Source organism: Phragmites australis, chromosome 4 (genome assembly GCF_958298935.1).
Source record: "Phragmites australis chromosome 4, lpPhrAust1.1, whole genome shotgun sequence".
NCBI lineage: Eukaryota > Viridiplantae > Streptophyta > Magnoliopsida > Poales > Poaceae > Phragmites > Phragmites australis.
The window spans coordinates 3,828,054-3,847,801 of NC_084924.1; the positions used below are offsets into that span (position 1 = coordinate 3,828,054).

General features: G+C 42.8%; 1 protein-coding gene across 1 annotated transcript; it reads right to left on the reverse strand.

Annotated features, from left to right (window-relative positions):
* Window positions 1-2,214: 2,214 nt before the first annotated feature.
* Window positions 2,215-15,756, reverse strand: LOC133914019 (nuclear pore complex protein NUP1-like). Its single transcript, XM_062357183.1, has 16 exons — window positions 15,296-15,756; window positions 14,533-14,579; window positions 14,286-14,402; window positions 13,788-13,955; window positions 12,537-12,821; window positions 12,020-12,097; window positions 10,977-11,645; window positions 10,389-10,873; window positions 7,689-9,735; window positions 4,798-5,716; window positions 3,984-4,127; window positions 3,714-3,866; window positions 3,478-3,593; window positions 3,067-3,234; window positions 2,740-2,964; window positions 2,215-2,638 (listed from the first exon to the last, which is right to left on the reverse strand). The coding sequence occupies exons 1-16, from the start codon at window positions 15,612-15,614 to the stop codon at window positions 2,513-2,515; spliced, it is 6,066 nt and encodes a 2,021-aa protein (XP_062213167.1). The 5' UTR covers window positions 15,615-15,756; the 3' UTR covers window positions 2,215-2,512.
* Window positions 15,757-19,748: the final 3,992 nt, after the last annotated feature.

Consider the following 19,748-nt stretch of genomic DNA (forward strand, 5'->3'; position numbering starts at 1 on the left):
GAGAGCAGGGTTAGAAAACCGACGATGATCGAGCAAAAATCACAATAACCATCATCTCGGTCCAGTTCGGTTTTAGAAACCGAACGGTAACCGAATTTGATTTAAAAAAATTCGAAAAAAATTTAAAAAAATTACAAAAAAAACTTTAAAAAACTAGACACAATTCTAAAACCTTCTGTGAATTTTTTTTTCAAAAATAATGTTGTTTGTATCATATTATAAAGGGATGAAGTTTGAAAAAAAATTGAAACATGCGGCTTAGTTATTAACTCATGTTAAGGAAAAATTTAACATGCACACACATATTTTTTTTGTGTAAAACGTATCTTAAGAAGATCTTTAAAATTGATTTCACTTTATTTAGAGTTTTATTCATTTCTCTATGATTTTTATAAAGTTCACAAGCACAAAGTGAATATGTTAAGAAACAGCACTGTAATTAACTTTTTCATGTCTACTATTATTTTTTCTACGTAAATCATAGTATAAATAAACTAATAAAAGTGGTTTCACTAATTTTTGAGGTGTGATGGGTCAGTTATGAATTAATCTAGTCGCAACATATTTACACAATCTTGCATGTTATAATAACTAATTCATAAGTTCATGTATTTTTAAAAGACATAGGATCATGTAAGAGGACTAAAAATTAGTTTCAAGATTTTTGGATTAGCAAAGGGTAAACTATGTATTTAACTTGGTTTAACAAATACATTTTCTCACAGAAAATTTTTGAACTTTTTTATGAGTATAATTACTTTTATCATGTAGATCATGTTACAAGGAAACCAACAAAATTTGTTTCACTTGATTTGAAGCTCAGATGAATTAGTTATTAATTTTACAAGATTAAGATAATTTTTGGGTTTTTTAACTTCACTGAAAATCGAGAAAACCGCTCGATAAATTGAGAAAACCGAGCGGTTACCGATAATGCGGAAAATTCAAGAAAACCGCTCGATAAATCGTAAAATCTGCTCGGTAACCGAGCAGATAAAATCGTGATTTTTTTCTCCAAATTTCAAATTTTGCTAATGAATTTTGTCCGATTTTTTTTGAATTTTTGACTAGTTACCATGGTAACCGTGATTTTTCGGTTATTGGGAGAGTCTGTCTGTGTAGATATGAATCTAGGTTGGGTGAACACTTGAACCATGCGCCCGATAGGTTATGAGTTCAGGACGAAGGCATGAGCTACGGCCTGCGCCCTCAATATTGTTCAAAGAGGATGGCTATAGGTTTGAAGTGAGAAAGAGAATAAAGGAAAATATGAAATAGAATAGCTGTTAGTGATAGAAAAATAGAGAGTATTGTAATAATATTAAATGATGTTATAATAATATTATAAGGAATAAATTTTTTAAATATCTGTTGTTGAAGATGTCTTAAGCCGTTTGGGCCGCGTGCCCGCCGAGCTGCGGCGCAGCTCACTGGCACGACAAATGGCACAGAGTTTTTTTATTTTATATTTTTTGGATTAAAAATTTAAATAAATAGATTCATCGTGGAAAAAATTACAAAACTAGACGCTTACTGCCCTCTTAAAGGGCGTTAAGTGCCTAACCGCCCCTGAGAGGGCAGTAAGCAGACTCTTACCTCTGAGAGGGCGAGTAGGATTACAGCCCTCTGAAGGGGCGGTAAGCTACGGTACATGAGCATGGTAAACAGTACTCTGAAGTTTAATTTCCTTCTTATCTTCTCTATTCAAAATAGATAATTTTAGTTTAAATTCTACACAGTATTTTTAGGTGAATTCAATTAAAATGAGTTGCACATGGATTATGTAACACGTAAAATTTTTTTTAGGATTTTTGGATAAACAGAACATCACTATTTTGAATAGAGATATAGCTTACCGCCCATTCATAGGGCTGTAAGCCTACCCGTCCACTAAGAGGGCGGTTAGGGTCTTACCGCCCCGTGAGAGGGTGATAAGCGTCTAGTTTTGTAATTTTTTTACGAGAAATCTATTTATTTAAATTTTTAATCGAAAAAATATAAAAGTAAAAAAAGCTCGACGGTTGGCCCAAGTGAACTGCGCGACGCGACGCGAGCATCCGGGCTTCACGGCACGGGAACCCACCCAGTTGGGCAGTTGGCTGACCGCCAAGCCAAACCGAGGTGGACCACGACGCTCGGTCGGGCGGTGCGATACCGTGCGGTGGGTGGCCGGAGAACACGACAGAACCCGTCAGAGTTCGGCGGACAAGAATCAAGACCAGCAACAATGTGACAGATCAGATTGTATATGTGTATACAAGAGGGAACAAAACCGTCTGTTCCTCGCCCATGACCAAACAATTGAACCGATTCAACAGTGACCTGTGGCCGATTTCCATGGCTGCCTCTACGTACACATCTCGAGCCATCACCACTTTATCCTCGACTCGTTTCAATCCAATGAAACCAATCGCCTTACCAGTTACCACCGTCTCTACAGCAACTGTACTCAAGTTGGCACTCCATCTACAGGCAGTAAAATTATCCGGAGCACAGACAAGCGCTATCTAGCTTAAGCCATCCTCAAGGCCTCCCTGAAGCCGATGCTGAAGCTGTTCTGCAAACCAGCCTTCTTCGGTAGCCCCAGCGTGGGCTTTTGCATCATCGCCACGAACTCGTTGTAATCTATGCGTCCGTCCTGCAGAAAAACGGCAAACAAATCAGCCGCCGGCTATTTCAGAGATTAAGGTTATGGTCAGCTTTGATTCAGAGTGTTCTGGAAAAGAATAAGATACTGACGTTGTCCTGGTCGACTTCTCTGATCATCTCCTCGAGCTGCACGTCTCCAAGGCCAAACTCCTCGCACGCGAGCTGCAGTTCGTCGGGCGTGATGTATCCGCTGCCGTCTTTGTCGAAGTACTGGAACGCCGCGAACAGGTGATCCTCCCTCTCAACTTTGTTCAGATGCATAGTGGCGGCGATGAACTCGCCGTAATCTATCGTGCCGCTGTTGTCCACATCCGCCTGTTGGAGAAAAATTGAGCAGTGCAAGTCTGTCAGACACAGCGAATTTCACTTGTAATTTTGATTCCCAAGTGAAAACTGAAGACGTGCTGAAAGACTTACGGCTTGCATGAGTGCCTGGATCTCGGATTCTTGGAGATTAGCACCGACTCTTTTCAAGCCGACCTTCAGTTCTTCGTAGGTGATGTGTCCACTGTTGTCTGTGTCTATCATCTTGAACATTTCTTTCAGGCCGGCGATTTCGTCCTCGGATAAGTTCTCGGCAATGACCTGGAAAGAACAAACATATCAGGACAAGTAATTTGGCAGAATTCTTCGATAGGAACAGCATTCATCCATTTGGATAGCATTCCTTCTTCTTCATTTTTGCATGATTTTGCAGTGTATCTTGCATAAGCCAAATGGCCAACAGCTATTAGTTTGGTACCTGAGTACAAATGCAAGATGATGATAACTAAGTTTTAAACAAAATGCACAAAGAGAAGTAAAACAACTCTTGCAATTCATACTTACCCTAAGAGCCATCTTTTTCAGCTTATTCATAGCTGAGAATTGTTTCATACGTGACAGAACAGCAGAATCCAGCGGCTTATCAGGAGCCAATCCACCAACCTGAACCCATGGATGCCCTAAAAGATGATAACAACAACACTCTTCAGTGATACAGCTACAGCACATTGTTGAAGGACTGAACTTCTGAAAGAACTGGGATGCATGCATGAACATGTGATGGAAAGATAGGAACTCACGTAGAACTTCATGAGCGGTCAATCTCTTCTTTGGGTCCCTAACAAGCATTCTCCTCACAAGATCTTTGGCGCCTTCAGAGATGCTAGGCCACGGCTCTGACTGGAAGTCAAGTTTCCCATGCAAAACCTCTTCAAATATACCCTGCTCATTCTCTGGTTGACAAAAATGAAATGCATAATCAGTATAAGAGATTGAACAAAAAGAATGCGTTTGGCAGGAAATCTGTGCAGTGCTGTAACACAGAACTAAAAAGTGAAAAAAATTCGCACCTGCCCAAAATGGTGGCACACCGCACAACAAGATGTAAATGATCACACCAGCACTCCAGACATCTGCCTCGGGACCATATTTCTTCTTCAGGATCTCTGGTGCGACGTAGTAAGGGCTACCAACAACATCATTGAATATTTGATCTGAAATAAAATCCACTTGTGAATACAGAGCAAATGGAGAATGATTGATATCTTAAGGGATGCTGACTGCAAAATGATAAAGGTATGCGACCAAACTGCATGTGAATGGAAAAGTTTACAGAAAGACGGTGTCGATGAATTAAAAATGTTGGCGACAAAAAAAAAGGAATTTTGAGGCCAAGTACCAAATTTCACTGAAATTTTAGTACGACTAACTACATCATTCAGTTAATGAAAGCTAGAACTAAAGAATTCTAATCTTCTGATGGTCAAGTCGGTACATTAAAGATCTGATGATGCAATTGTCTCTTCAGCAAACCACAACAGAGTCATTTCACACAACCCAAGCAATTTGACCATCTATTACCAATTAACTTACCATAATGCATTCTCCTGAGGAGCATTGCATCATATCATATTGATCAATGTTGATGGGATGAAAGCATATAATATGGATCAAGTGAAGAAATAGAATTTAATGTACCAAAATACCAAATCATGTTATTCTACAAACATTGTTTCCTTATTGCTTTCGATGCAGCGCAATTTCTTTAATCAAAGATCTTATCCTTATGAAAAAAAAATATTCTGTGCACAACTGAACATATGCTATATTTTCGACGTGAACAATCTTTTTGAGAATTCTGCTTGCGGAAAGCCAGAAACTCACCAGGCCGAAAGAAAATGGAGAGACCAAAGTCAATGGTCTTGAGAGCGGCCTCCTCCTTCTGGTCAACGAAGAGGAAGTTCTCCGGCTTGAGATCCCGATGCATGACGCCCATGGAGTGGCACACCTCGACAACGCCGACGATGATCCTGGCGAGCTCGGCCGCCTTCCTCTCGGTGTAGTGCCCCTTCTGCACGATCCGGTCGAACAGCTCGCCGCCGGCGCAGAGCTCCATGACGAGGTGCACGGCCACGGAGTCCTCGTAGGCGCCCCTGATGGAGATCACGTTGGGGTGGCCGGCCAGGTGGTACATTATCTGGATCTCCCGGCGGACGTCCTCGACGTCGTCGTCGGTGACGAGCTTCCGCTTGACGATGGACTTGCACGCGAACTCCTTTCCGGTGCTCCGCTCGACGCAGAGGTAAGTCGTGCCGAACTGCCCCTGCCCGAGCCGGCGCCCCAGGCTGTACTTGTCCCTGAGGTTCTCCGTCTTTCGCTTGAGCACCGAGCCGACGAGAAGCCCGGCGCTAGACACGCGCTTTACCTGCGGGACCTTGGGCCGCGGCCTGGCCGCCTCGCCGGAGTTGGCGCCGGCGCCCGACTTGGCGTCCTGTTCGGCGGGCTTGGGCGCCTCCGTCTGGGCAGAGGCGATCTTGACGGGCTCTGGGGCCTTGCTTTGCACCTCAACCGGCACGTCGGACGGCTGTTTCGGCAGCGGATGCGGCTGCGACCGGCCCGGGCTGCCGCCGTCTGGACCATTGGAGGCGGCGGGCAACGCGTCGCCGTCCTGCGGCGTCTTCCAGAGCGCCGTGGAGACGGACCGGAAGAAGCCGTTCATGGTGATGCTCGGGCCGACGCACGTGTTCCCCATCGGCGGCCCGACAAGACGATAGAATCTTTCTCCGGCGCCTCTCTGGAGTCGGAGTCAACAGCTCCGCTCGGATCCAAGAAACAGTAGAACACCTGGAGCTTTGCACCGGCTCAGATCACGCCGGGGATACCCCGCTGAGCAAGGAATAAGGTATCAAAAGAATCACCCTTTTTTGGTAGAAGATCAGCTGGAGTGTGTGAAACTAGGGAAATCAAAGATCGAATCCGTGGAGCAATGAAGGATCATTGAAGTCAACGCCGCCCAAGAGCAATGAAGCTTTTCCTCAGAAACCTCAAACTTGCAATGCAGAAATCGAACGCCTTCCGACAGCAGTTATGCATCAAGAATAACGAGGCGGGAAGAAGAAGAAGAGTTCAATGAACACCAAGCGGTGGACCTCGTCCAGCCGGCGCGGCAGGTGGAAGAAGCAGTCAAAGGCAAATGCAAGAAACCAAATTGTTCAAGGCAAGAGAGATGGATAGTGAAGACAACTTCTAGGACCAAGGATTACAAGCAAAAGAAGACTACCCAGGGCATGAGCAGCTCAGGCAACTCCTTGGGCACGATCATCTGAGGTAGCTCGCGGAAAGAAGCTCTGACGTAAAGAGGGGAAGAGGACGACAAAAGGGGCAGTGCCTGGAGGGGGGAAGCGCGTGATTCCTCAGATGAGAGAAAGAGTAAACAGGTACTACGTGACTGGAAGTATGAACGGACGAACAAGAGAACAAATTCCAGATCCACGAGCAGGAGGCGGTTGTACCGTGGAGTCGAAGTTTAAGGGGCAGCAATGATTGGGTAGCTGTGATCTTAGCATGGCACGGCACGGGGAGCAAGGGGGCGAAGCGAGGAAGGAAGTGAGGGGCACGCACGACAGCCACTTCAACCTAACCGAAGCGGCATGTTGTCCTGTCCGTTTCATTTTCCCCGTTTCTTCTTTTCTTTCGCCGCTGACGGACGCGATCACGAAGGGAAGGATGCTAGCGGAGGCGGAGGCGGAGGCGGAGCGCGTGGGTGGCCGACCGGGTCGCGCCGCTCTCCCAAGTCCAAAACGCGTCACCAAACCATCCGGGAACCAATAGGCCATCTCCTCCTAGCCGCGGCAGGTGGCCGGTAGCATCCCAGTAAGCCTCACCTCCATTATAAATTCAAATTAGGTATCCTGTTAGTACTAGATTTCTTTTTTTAAAGAGAAACCGGATCTGTATTTTATTGATAAAACACGAACCTTACAAACCATCAGAATTACAACGCAGTCTCTAAGAGATCCTCATCTGAGAACGTGCATGAAGCTCGTTGGTAAGACCGCACGAAACGAGCAGGTGGGGGCTCGAGGCCCCGTCCTGCACCCTGGACCGTGCAATTTAGGAGTCATCATTAAAAAAAAAAGTCCTCATCTTCCATCTAGACACGGCACCACCTCACCAGAGCTGGACGGAGAACACATCGAGGAAAAGGAGCCGGAAATCAGAATTACACGCAATTGCTTGCATATTTTCGGCGAGGACAAGACAGCGTGGGGATAACACGCAACAACTCACTGAAAATATGCAAGCAATTGCGTGCAGAAAAAAAATATGCAGAATGTAGGATTGGATCTGGAGATTCTAAACTAGAGTTCTGTGCCCATTGAATGTAAACAAAAATACAACAGTGCATTACACTCCGAGCCAAATATACCGGAGGCAAACCCAAAAAAGAAGCAGACGGCAGGAGAAAGAAAACAAAATTACACCTTGCGTCTTTTTGTTCTATTTTACACCCCAAGAGCACAAGCATACTACAACATGCAGGCCGGCTTTGACGCCGAAATAAATGAGCGGGAACTCTACACTGACCTTGGTTTACAAGCCAGCCGTGAGATATAATGGGGCTATTTGATGCTGGCAAATTTGTATGACCATACCAACCATGATCATCCTTATTTGCTGTCTTTGAATTCTCAATCGAGGTGAGCATGGGATATATATCCCAGCAGCGCAATACAAATGGCACCATGTAATGCAGATTTCAACAGAACTTATCTTTTCTTTGGTCCCCTCTTGACCTTAATCACTCTTCTGTTAGACTTATCGCCACCACCGGCTCCGCTGCCCAGCGAGAAATTACCGCCCGGAAACTCTAGACTGCCACCAGGTGGGAAGGACGGGTTCTGCTGTGCAGAGCCTTGTTGTTGTCCCCCAAACTGAAAAACTCCACCAGGCTGGACTGCTGGAGCACCAAACACAGGGGCAGCGGATGAACTATTTTGCTGTCCAAACGGTGCAGAACCAAATATTGGTGCTGGTGCAGGTGCTGCTTGGTTAGTGTCATCCGCCATGCTGTCTTCATTCATCTGATCATTCCCCGTAGAGCCCATGCCAAAGGCCGTGTTGGTATTTGTCGTTCCAAATGCAGGCTGCGGAGTGGACGAGTTCATGCTTGTGCTTGCTGAGGTAAATGAAAAAACAGGAGGTTGAGATGAGAAAGCTGAAGCTGATTGTCCTCCAAATGCAAAACCACCGCCTGAAGAAGCCGATTGCCCAAATGCAAACATGCTGGGAAGGGATGAACTTGAACCGAAAGGGCTGCTGAAAGCGGAGGCCGATGAAGCTGTGGAGGCACTGGTGAACACACTTGTACTGGACACTGTTGACGAACCAGCAGAAGAGCTAGGTGATGAAAATGCGAACCCAGTACCAGAGCTAGAGCTGAATGGATTCGGAAATGTAGCTCCAGTACCAAATGGTGAATTACCAAATCCGGACCCAGAAGAGGAAGTTGTCACTCCAAAAGAAACAGTGCCAGGACCAGATGAGGAAGATCCTGCCCCAAAAGGCACAGTCCCAGGTCCAGATGAGGAAGCTCCTGCTCCAAAAGGCACAGTCCCAGGTCCAGATGAGGCAGCTCCTGTTCCAAAAGGCACAGTCCCAGGTCCAGATGAGACAGCTCCTGTTCCAAAAGACACAGTCCCAGGTCCAGATGAGGCAGCTCCAACCCCAAAGGAAACAGTCCCAGATGCTGATGAGGAAGTTCCCACTCCAAAAGAGAAAATCCCAGGTCCAGATGAGGAAGCTGACATCCCGAAAACTACAGTTGCAGGTGCAGATGAGGAAGTTCCAACACCAAAAGGCGTGGTCCCTGAACCAGTTGAGGAAGCTCCAATTCCAAAAGATATGGTCCCAGATCCAGATGAGGAAACCCCAACTCCATTAGTCACAGTCGGGAATGGGGAGCTAAATTGTGCTACTGAACTCTGGGATGGTTCTGATACCGTGCCCTCCAACTGCGGTGGCTTATTACCAAAGACTGCACTTGCAGATGGTTGAGAGGTACTACCCGCAACAGATGTGCTGAGGCTAGTAGATTGGGCTGGGGAGCTGAAACCAAAAAGGCTGTTCCCTGAGCTTGAAAATGTAAATGATGCAGTTGAAGCAGACTGAACACCAGGTGCAGTGGAAAATGTACTAGATGGTGCAGTAGTAGTTGAGCCAGTAGCATCACTAGAAGGTGCAACTGGAGACGAAAAAGGTGAAACACTCGAGAAAGAAAACACGGACGTGATGGGAGAACTTGAAAAGGTTGCAATGGTTGATGAAAAGGGGGGATCAAGAAGTTTTGATGATGGCTTGCTAGTTGAATCTGGGGCTGTAGATTTAGTTTCGGCTGCAGTACCCCCTGTACCAAACGATAAGGTGCTAGCTGTTTTCGCGTCTGCAGTTTTGCAATCTGATATAGCTGATGCTACCATTGAAGAACCAACCGAAGGGCTGGAAGCAAAATATGATGCTGGAAATGCAGATGATGATGAAATAGCTGGACTGCTACTGGACACAGCAAAAATGGTAGTGGATGGAGCTGGACTGATAGCAGGCTTATCAGTAGGTGTGACAGTTGAGAGCTTTGGTGAGGATGAGTATAAGAAGCCATTGCTCAGGCTTGGTGAAGTAGGTGCAGCAGAAGCAAAATGGAGAGGTGCATTCAGTGTTGTTGATGCAGACACCTTGTCAGCCGATTGAATGACGTCTTCTATTCTTTCTCTTTTATCACCTCTCTCTGAAATAGTGCTGTCTAATGTTGCGGGCTTGGTGACTCTGGAAACACAAAAAGCTAGATGAGCAGATAATAAAAAAGATGGAATACAACTGGTTTATATATCTACGAAAGAGATTCAGTTTAAAACTCACTTAATTTTTAATCTTTTTAATGCACAACTTCTGACAGGTTTTATCTCTACTATACATCTAAAGATCCATACATCAAATGCATAGGACTAAGGATACACTTCTTCTCTTTCCAACTACATTCTTACTAAGCCCTACCAATTTCACAATAAGATAGTGTATCCTATTAAACAAATAAAACAATAGCTGCAATCTCTCTTACAACTCCAATGCATCTCTAATCCCAGCTATGAAATAGTTCCAAAACATGATTTAGCTCAACATCATAAATCACCAACAAGCAGCATAAAATCAAACCTATGTTTTAACATTCAAGTTGACAATATCAAATGCTCATCATGTTTTCATTACCTCTGTGGAAGTACAAAACAGTGTAACACCGTTATTGTGCACATCATTACTACTAATAATGTAAATAGCCCATGAAACATCACAACGCAGAATTCCAACTTTTCATCAAGATGCAGGAGTTGCATATAGCCAGAAAAAATAATGTGACTAGGGCAATCGACCTAATGGACTGGGTGCTTAAGAAGAGAAACAAAAAGTGCCAAGAGAATCACCTCTGCCCCAGTCCTGCTTTGTTTTCAGCAACTGTTGGTGTTTCCAAATCTGACATAGTAGACTGATTGAGGCCAAAAATAGAAGTTGAGGCACCAGACTGTTTATCTTCTTTAATTGAAGCAACTGGCAGTGCTGACACAGTTGTCCCGGGACAGGTGCCGGGAGGTACATGTGAGAATGTAAAACCAATGTTGTTGCCAGTAGAAGCATGGAGAGTATGCGTCTTTTCAGGATCATTAGAGGAAAGCAAACCCGATGAAGAGATAGTTTTAGAAACTGATGATATAGGCCATTCACTAACCGGAGAATCAATAATATTCTCCTTCAATAAGTTTGATTCAACCTTTTGCTTTAATATATTTTGTTCAACTTTCTGCTCCTTTTTATTTAAATCAAATTTCTGCTCAGTTTTCTCAACCTCTATATTACTTGAATTGTTGGATGGAATAGAGACCTCCAGATCATCATCCAACTCGGGCAAGTCCTTCAAAACATAAAAGTAAAAAAAGAAAAAAATAGTCAAGTCACAAGTATTGGACATATGACTGGATTACATTTGATGAACCAAGAGTAAACCTTTCCCATACCTCTAACACAGCCATTTTAAAGCCTGGTTTCCGTGATGTAGCAGCAGAAATTGAATTCCCCGAAATAGTAGGTTGATCAGGCGAAGCAACTTCTGATGATCCATCTTTTATTATCTTTAGCTTGTCTTTCTTCAACAGGGAACCATTCAGGTCTGGATCGAGGGGACCATTGGCTCCATCCAAATCATGAAATTTCCGGGAACTAGATGGGTCACACATACTGCTTGGCCCATTATCTTGCAAAACAGGTTTCTTTGACATGGAATGACTGGCATTACTAGTGACTGATTGTTGTCCAGACTGCTTCTCTTTTGGTGATGGAACTATTATATTAAGCTGCTCAAATATCTTCTCAGCCATCTTGTTTGGTTGAGGTTGTATGGGTGGAATGTTATCACTAGATTTACCATCTCCATTCTTATGTGAATCTAGGGGACACACAGATTGACCAGTCCCAAGCAATTGTCTCTTTGAGCTTGGAGATTCCTGAATGGATGAGCTGACTTCGGTGAAATCAGAACCACTTGTACGGCTTGTAAGAAGGTTTCCCCGAGGACTTGCACGAGCATCTCTAAAAGGAGACATCATATTTGACTTCTGCCGAATTCTGCGAATGGGACCGATAGACCCAAGCTCATTCTCTAAGTCTGCGCCTCTTCGTTTTAGGACCTGTAGGGAAGATGGGAGTATAATGAGAAAAGTTCTGGTGAATATAGTTTAGACCATGCAGAAATTATGTATATTTTTTTAGATAACGAGAAATTATGTATATATTATATAAAACAGAGAAAGTCCCTCACTAGTGTACCTATCAAGTCTTAATAGAATATTGCCATGATATAACACTAGTATCAAAAAACAAAATGATCTGTTACTTTCTACCAACAAACACTTGCATGTGCCACGACATAACCATCAGGGAAGAATCCTAGATTTTAAATGTTGGCAACCATATCTATAATGCTTTCTAATGTACAGTGCATGAACAAGAATGTTCTTCGGTATGTAAAGTTATTCAATACTCAGAATCTTAAATAAATTACCTGCCTGCCACCAGCATGCAAACTTTGTGCTCGTTGGGATAATGAAGACATGTTCACATCACTGGAAGAGTTCGGACCCTGCAAGATGCATAAACAAATATATACTTTCAAAAAAATTACAGCTTTGCTAAACAACTCATTAAATTGAACAAGGAAAAAAAACCAAGCACTGTACAGAACCAAGAGCATTCTATGTGGAGCACATACAGATAAATATATAAAACTTCTAATAAAAATAAGTGGCACACTAGAATGTGTGCACAGTCAAACTATTTTAACTTCAATCAATAGTATCACCATCAATATTTACTGGGTATGATGATCAGTAGATTTGTCGTGAAAAATACTTCCATAATACTAAAATTTCAGTAGATTTTATAAACATATTGAGATGGACTGATGGAACATAGGGCTGATAGTCAAAATTGTATTTTGGAGACCTTGACAATGCAAAAGCGACTGGAGGGAGCATCAAACTAGCAATTAGAAGGATCTGACATAATGTACAGTATTTGACCTTAAAATATGGAGAGCAGGACATTCTATATAGCGCTGACCGCCCACGTAATCCCGGAGTCACATAGCCATTCACAGGAAGCCCAGGGTTTTCATTGCCAAATTCAATTGGTGCCTGAACAATTTGTGGTCTAGATCTCCTATCATAGGCAATGTTGTTTGCCTCTCCTTTGTTATCAAGAAACAATCGGCTCCGCAAACAACTCGATTGGGGTTCTCTCGAATAACGTGAGCTCATATATTGTTTCGCAAGCTCTGAAGGAGAACTAGAACCATGACTAGGTACCTGCAAAAGGCGAATTTAATATGAATTATTAAATTAAATACGGTAACGAAATTCCACATGAGACTACATAAAAGCATAGCTACATCACTAAATGATTGAAGCTGCACACTGTATTGTAGTAAATAGCCATACTAAGACAAGTTAAGCCTACGCTTATTGAGCTGCATGCATCCTATAAAAATAGTAATTTTAATATGTTCACATTAGGAATTCAGGAAAGAACCAGTCTAACAACAAATGGCCAAATAAAATAATCCAGTCAACTTTCTTCAGAACAGATAAAAGGAGTGACGTGCACAACAGGCTCCTAAGGTAAACTTGCACATGTATGTCATTTCTATCACTAAACTTGAGACATGCATATTTAGTCCCCTAAACTAGTATATGTGGGTCAATAAATAGAGCACCAAACCTGGTAATTTGAGCAATTTAGTTCAATCTAAACTGTTGCTTGGTGACATGATTGTTATATGAAATAAATGTAGAATTGACAGTCTTGAACTCAAACGAGGTTTTTAAATTATATGGGGAAAAAATAATGCTACCATCTCATTGTTCTTATTTAGCAAACACGTGACCAAATTTGACCTTAAATATGGTCGAAGTGACTTGTCATCACTGATAAAAGAGGTGTGTTAGTTCAGTTATACAAGTTGGGAACATAAATTTGTAGTTCTCAAGTTTAGGGATCTAAGTGACACACACAGAAATTTAAGGGCCTATGGTCCGATCTAAATGGGAAAAAACTAGCATAATTTGAAGAAGGTAAACATAGTACTACCACACATCCTGACCACAGAGATATTGGAAAAGTACATTTATATACAGTGCAAGCATTCCTCTAATTGGTCGGTGCTAACAACATGAACTTTAATAGTTCTTCTCAGGTCTTGGCTCAATACAGAATTATCTGTTATTCTACATTCATGAGCAGCATAAAATGCCCTCATGTGGTTGAGTTCTTACTTTAACAGTCGGAGAATAATCTGCAGCCATCCCACGCGATGTGGAGCCACCTGTTCCATCAATTCTGATAATTTCTTTGTTCTTCTCCTCACGGGAAACCATAGTTGTAGGCAAATCAGACTCTATGGTTCTTTCACGCAATAAGTCTGTAAGACGGTCAAACTCAACCCTGCACAGGAAGAACTCATCGTCATGAATAGCTTTAGAAGCACAGAACAAAAAGGGCATTGTTAAAGGAACACACAAGCATGAAGAAAGAAAAGGTGAAGAACACAAGGGAAGGCGAATGCACTAGTAAAATACAGGGGAACTCATTTCAGAAAAATATAGATTGTAGAACGAAGCAGGTTGAGCATCACAGAACCAAATACTAGTCATTATACCAGGGGGTGAGGATGACTGCTAGTTATTAACTAAGAATCGATATTTTTATATATTGAGAAAAAAAGTAGCTATTTAAACACCAGAATTCAAGAAGAATAAATATGCAGATACTTTCCTAGTGAATGTTTTCCGCATTAACAAGTGCTCTACTTCAGACAATGCTTTATCATCTGACGTGCCAGCTGGGTTCTTCCCCTTCCCCATTGCACTCTCCAGGACTGGAGTTGAATCCTGCATTGAAGTTACAAATGTTCTAGTCGGAACAATAGTGAATGAAATGATACCAAAATATAGCACATGCCCAGTCAAACACAAGATATAATTCGGTATGGTTAACTGCTAGCAGACGGTTGTTACTTACAACATATGTTGAATCAGGTAAGTCCTGTTTTGGCTCAGTATTTCTTCCTGCATGCATAAAAAGGCAACAGATCAGCAGCAGTGCAATTTAAATATTTAATACACCAAATAAATGGGACAGGGTTTGGCCTGTTTTTCTAAAAAAATATTTAATATACAAGCTCAATACTATCATTAAGCAATTATTAAACCACCTTTTAAGAAATAAGAGCCAACAGTACAACAGAATGGAAATGAGAAGAGGGTATCTTATATGGCATTCTCATGTAGCATTTTCCAACCCAAACATAAGGTTTCAATAGGCTAGAGCACCTCCCATATGCTAAAACTAAGACCATCTTACATATATCGATCATACTGCCCCAGCTGTTCTACTCGAGGTTTGTGAAATCTTATTACCTTCTAGCACCAAATCCTTGTGATATCCTTCAGAACGTAGAGCCAAATATTACCAATGTGATGTCCACATCAGTACAAACCACGGTTCTAAGCATAACTAAAATGAAAGAAAAAAATGGAAAAATCCAGTGAAGTTCCATAGCAAAACAACTCACTTTACTCACGAGCTTTCCTCTACGTATGTAACGTATCAGCGAAAGGTCTGCTACAACTAAAACTACCAAGACCTTACATAGATGCTTAGCCACTTTGGAATGTGAGGTAAACCCTAGCATGCCCGAAAGCTCGAAACCCTAGCTCAAGCCCACAATCACAGACGGCCGAAGAATACACAGTTATCAGGGAGCACATAGGAAGCTAGTCACCGGAAGGTGACGACAACAGCGGAGCAGGGGCCGGCGCGGGGCCTTGGCGCTTGCGGAACACCGAGGAGAAGAGCCGCGCGGCGCCGCCCGCGATAAGGCGGGAGGCCGGGTCCACGAGCCGAGACACCCACCCGCCGCTGCCGCCGTCGCCCTCCCCGCCCGGCTCCGAGGAGGCGGAAGCCGCCGCGGCCGCGGCCGCGAGGCGGTGCGCCGCGGCGGCGGCAGGGGGCCGGTCGTAGGGCGTTGCGGTGGCGCGGGGCGGCGGGCGGCGCCGGATCTTACCGCCGGCTCCGGCGCCGGCGTACGGGCTGTGGTCCATGGCGCGGCGGGAGGCTCGGGGTGGAGGCGGAGGGCGGAGGCGCGGGGGGAGGAAAGAGGGCGGAAGGCTGGGACGCTAGGGCTCCCGTCCCGCGAGTCGCGCGAGGCCCGTGTAAGCTTCCCTTTCTGTTCTGGGTGCTAGGCGCGGGGCGTGGGCCCGCGTGCTGATACGCATTTTCGTACGGGCGCCTGCCGCCTCCCGGGCCGCCCATTAACGTTCGGATTTGATCGTTTGAACACGATCAGAGCCGTTAAATGCAATGGATGAATTTGAACCGCCTTTATAAACCCTCGATATAGCCCGATGCTTCGCAGATTCTACGGCAATTACACACAGCCTGATGTTGCAGTAACTCGATGAATTTGAACATGTACCCGTTTGAAACGTGTGAATTTTATGGGAATTAATATAGACCCATTGAGGACGGTGGCAGATACACAAGAACCACTCGGTGACTAATCAATATTTCCCTTCTCTTTTTCTTCATCTTTCTTATTTTTCTCTTCTTATTATATTTTTTCTTCTTCGTCTTTCTCATCATAATAAAAAAATTATCAAGGGCTCTGAAGGTCCTATTATTTACAAAGTAGCAGAAGGTTGAAGCCACCCTATCCCTCCTCCTAATCCACCCCTGACAAGGGCAGAAAGAGGGGACCCAAGGGCCTGCCCTTAGTCCTGATATGTAGTTTAATATATTAGCCTAGCAAGTAATTAGAAAATTTAGCTCAATGACATAATTACACGTGTGATCTCGTCACGAAATCATGTTGGTTGTTGTTTTTTTTTTCACGGAATAGGATATATTAATCGAAACCAGAAGGAATACAATCGTCAGTAATACGACAAGTTACAACAGTCTCCTCCTGCCCTATCCAAATACTAGAGGTACCGTAATACGGGCATAATTTGCTAACTCGTGACTAACTTTGTTCTGGCTTCAGTCAATTTTTTTATCTCCAATATTCTTGTTCCGGTGAACAAAAGTTTCACCTCCCTGATCATATGGGCAAGAGTTGAACGGTCTTCTACACGACTTATGACTAGATGGATAATCGTAGTACTATCATTTTCCACAATTCAATACCCTCCTTACAAGCCACTCTTCAGATCATCACTTCAGATCCACGCCTCGACTTCCTTGGCTCCGCGTCACGCCGTGTTGCCGTCACCAAGATCGCGTCACCGGCCGCCACCCCGCCGCCAAGATCGCTTCGCTAGAACGACGGCTGCGCGCGCTCTCCAATATGGTATGGTGCTCGTTAGTGGCTGAGATTTCTTTTTCTCATTGTTCAAGCGATCAGGATATGCATATAGTAATGATAATCCTATTAGCGAGTAGCAAGTTAGCAACTGTGATGCTGCTGGTCTTTCTACAACCTCATCGGTGAAGATAATGTACATTTATTGTTTTTAGATATTATGCTCCAAGTATCAGCACCCTCTCGGAGCAATCACTTCAACATTAGTATTTGGTTTTTTGAAAGGGCAGAAGAAACTACAAAGTAATGTCAATGATATGAGCCAAGATAGATTCGTCATCCGTGAATACATTATACATGCTTAAATAGATTAATGAACAGAGGCTTCAAGCTTGGTTGCTTTAAACCTTGGCTATTACTCTGATAGCATTTTCACCTATGAAAATGGTGTAGACACACTTGCGGAATAAAATGGGTAATAATTTGCAACAAAGATCCGCTCCGTTAATATTATTAAATCTTATGATTTAGTTGGTTCTCGTAAAGCTAAGTTCTAGTTAATAGAAATGTAATTCTTCTCATTGTCAAATATATGCTACTTTGTTTTGTTATTCTATGTTGGAGCTAATTAGTAGATAAGATGTTGAATTTCTTTTGTATTGCAAAACATATGTTGCTAAAATGCTATAATTATTATCTATGCTCCGATTGAATCAATAATTGTGTATATATATCGTCACATCATACTTCGTATATAATAATTATTGTCAATACTGACGAGTTAGTCCTCCATGTTTGATTCCTAGCTCCATCCCTAGCCCTCGAGTGGGGATTGTATGAAATTGCCATGTTGAGCACATGAATTTAAATTGAACTCCACACTAGTGGACTGAACAATACATAAATTCAATGAAACTACAGTATCCAAACATCAAATTGAAAGAGAAAACATAGAGATCTTCCTGTCGATTGGTTATGGCTGGTCCTATTACGCACATCCAAGTAGTGTTAGATTGGTTGAACAAAGTTGAATTAGATAGGATCATCCTAGATAGAAAGGATCTTCCTAAATAAGATGGTACAAATATGTTGTTTGGTTAGATATATAGGATAGTACGATAATATGTTTGATTGTATATATTGGATGATACGAGAATATATTTAGTTGCGTAAAACTATGTATTATATTCCTATATAACTTAATTATTTTACATAAATAATATTTTTTATATTATTATTATCAACAAACTATACTAGATTAGTACTAATTATTACTAATTCTAGTTAATTATAACTTAAGTTGTCAATAATCATCACTAAATGTCATGTCATAAAGCCATAATTACGTAATTAAGCCTAATTATGTTCCATAAGTATTAGGTTTAATTCTGAGTAATTGTGTTTTGGAGCGTTAGAGCGCTTGTTTTTAAACCAATTGGATGATAGAAGGAAATTCATGAGAGAAAGAAATGAATTCGTAGTTGAAATGGAATTATTCTCTAATACGTGAGCTCCACCCGATGGGCTAACCACCCCTCACTCTCTTGCGCAACAGCCCATCTGCCCCCTCTCTCTCCCTCCCTCACTCCCACCCGAGCTCCCTCTCCTCTCCAACCAGCCAAGCCAAATGAGTCCCTCACTCTCTCAAGCACTCTATCCTTCTCCCCAAAATCCCACATTAAGAGAAGTAATCGAGGTATCCGTATGTTACTAATGCAATCTTTAGCTCATAAGCTCCTCGTTCATCCAATTCATTTTCGTTTTTCCGAAGGATTCGAGCTAGTTTTGATGTCTTTTGGTGTTCTTGGTTGAAGCACGAGGAGTACCGGCGTTCTTCCTCTTCCCGAGCTTTTCCACCTTCCACCAACAATCACCAACCCTGGCAAAGTATCTTGGGTGAGTCTCCTAGGCTCCCATGGTAAGGATGCGTGTTTTGGTGGGTTGATTTTTGAGTTTAGAGCTAAGTTTGTAAAGTTCTCGAGTTCTTGAGTTTTGGAGAAAAAGAGAGGATTCGGATGATTTTTGTGCTAGGAATTGTGTTGCTAGGTTTGTGAGTGAGTTCTAGACTCCATGAACTATCTCAAACATGTTTTATTTTACTTTGAAGAGGCTCGCAAATCAAATCGGCCGAGTTTTCCCTCTCAAAACAACCTCTCTGGACAGCCTGGATAATCTGTGTAGCCCAGTAAAAACCTCGATGAATTATGCTAAAAAATAGTTAGGGTTTAGGGTGCAAATTGAGTCTAGAATCATTTGTATAGTGTATATATATACATTTATGTGTGATAGATTTAACATGCAAGTTGAATATTCGAGAAGATGTCGCAAAACATGTATTCTACCATAACTTGGAGGTTCACTTGGAGAGTCCGAGTTCAACCTGGAGGTTCTGGGTGATCCTAACCAAAAATACCCGAGGACCTCTATCTGAAGACTCCGGAACCCGAAGGGTCCGAGTTCAACCTAGAGATTCCGGGTGATTCTAACCAAAAATACTGAAGACCCTCACTCGGAGGTTCACCCAAAGACTCCGTAACCCGGAAATTCTAATTTCAACTCAGAATCTCCGCCTCCTGTTAACTCTCTGAAATCGTTTGAATCACAAAGTTTGCTATTATTTCGTATGTCTTGCACTGTTAGCTTGTTGTTATATGTATAGTATCATACATTATTGCACTTCATTCATACTCATCATTGCACGCGTTTTTCTTTAGTGAATGAGGATCCGGAGCGTGATGCGGGAGTGGTTGAAGGTGACACTGAGCCACACGGATTCTGTGAATTCTGTGTGGCTAGCATCAAACAACCGTCTAAGCAACAAGATAAACATATAAGTATATTTCTCCTATTAATTTGGATCATATGTGTATAATATGATAGCATATGTTTTATGTACGTTATGCATGTTATTGAGTTGGCGTTGGGTTTGGTATGG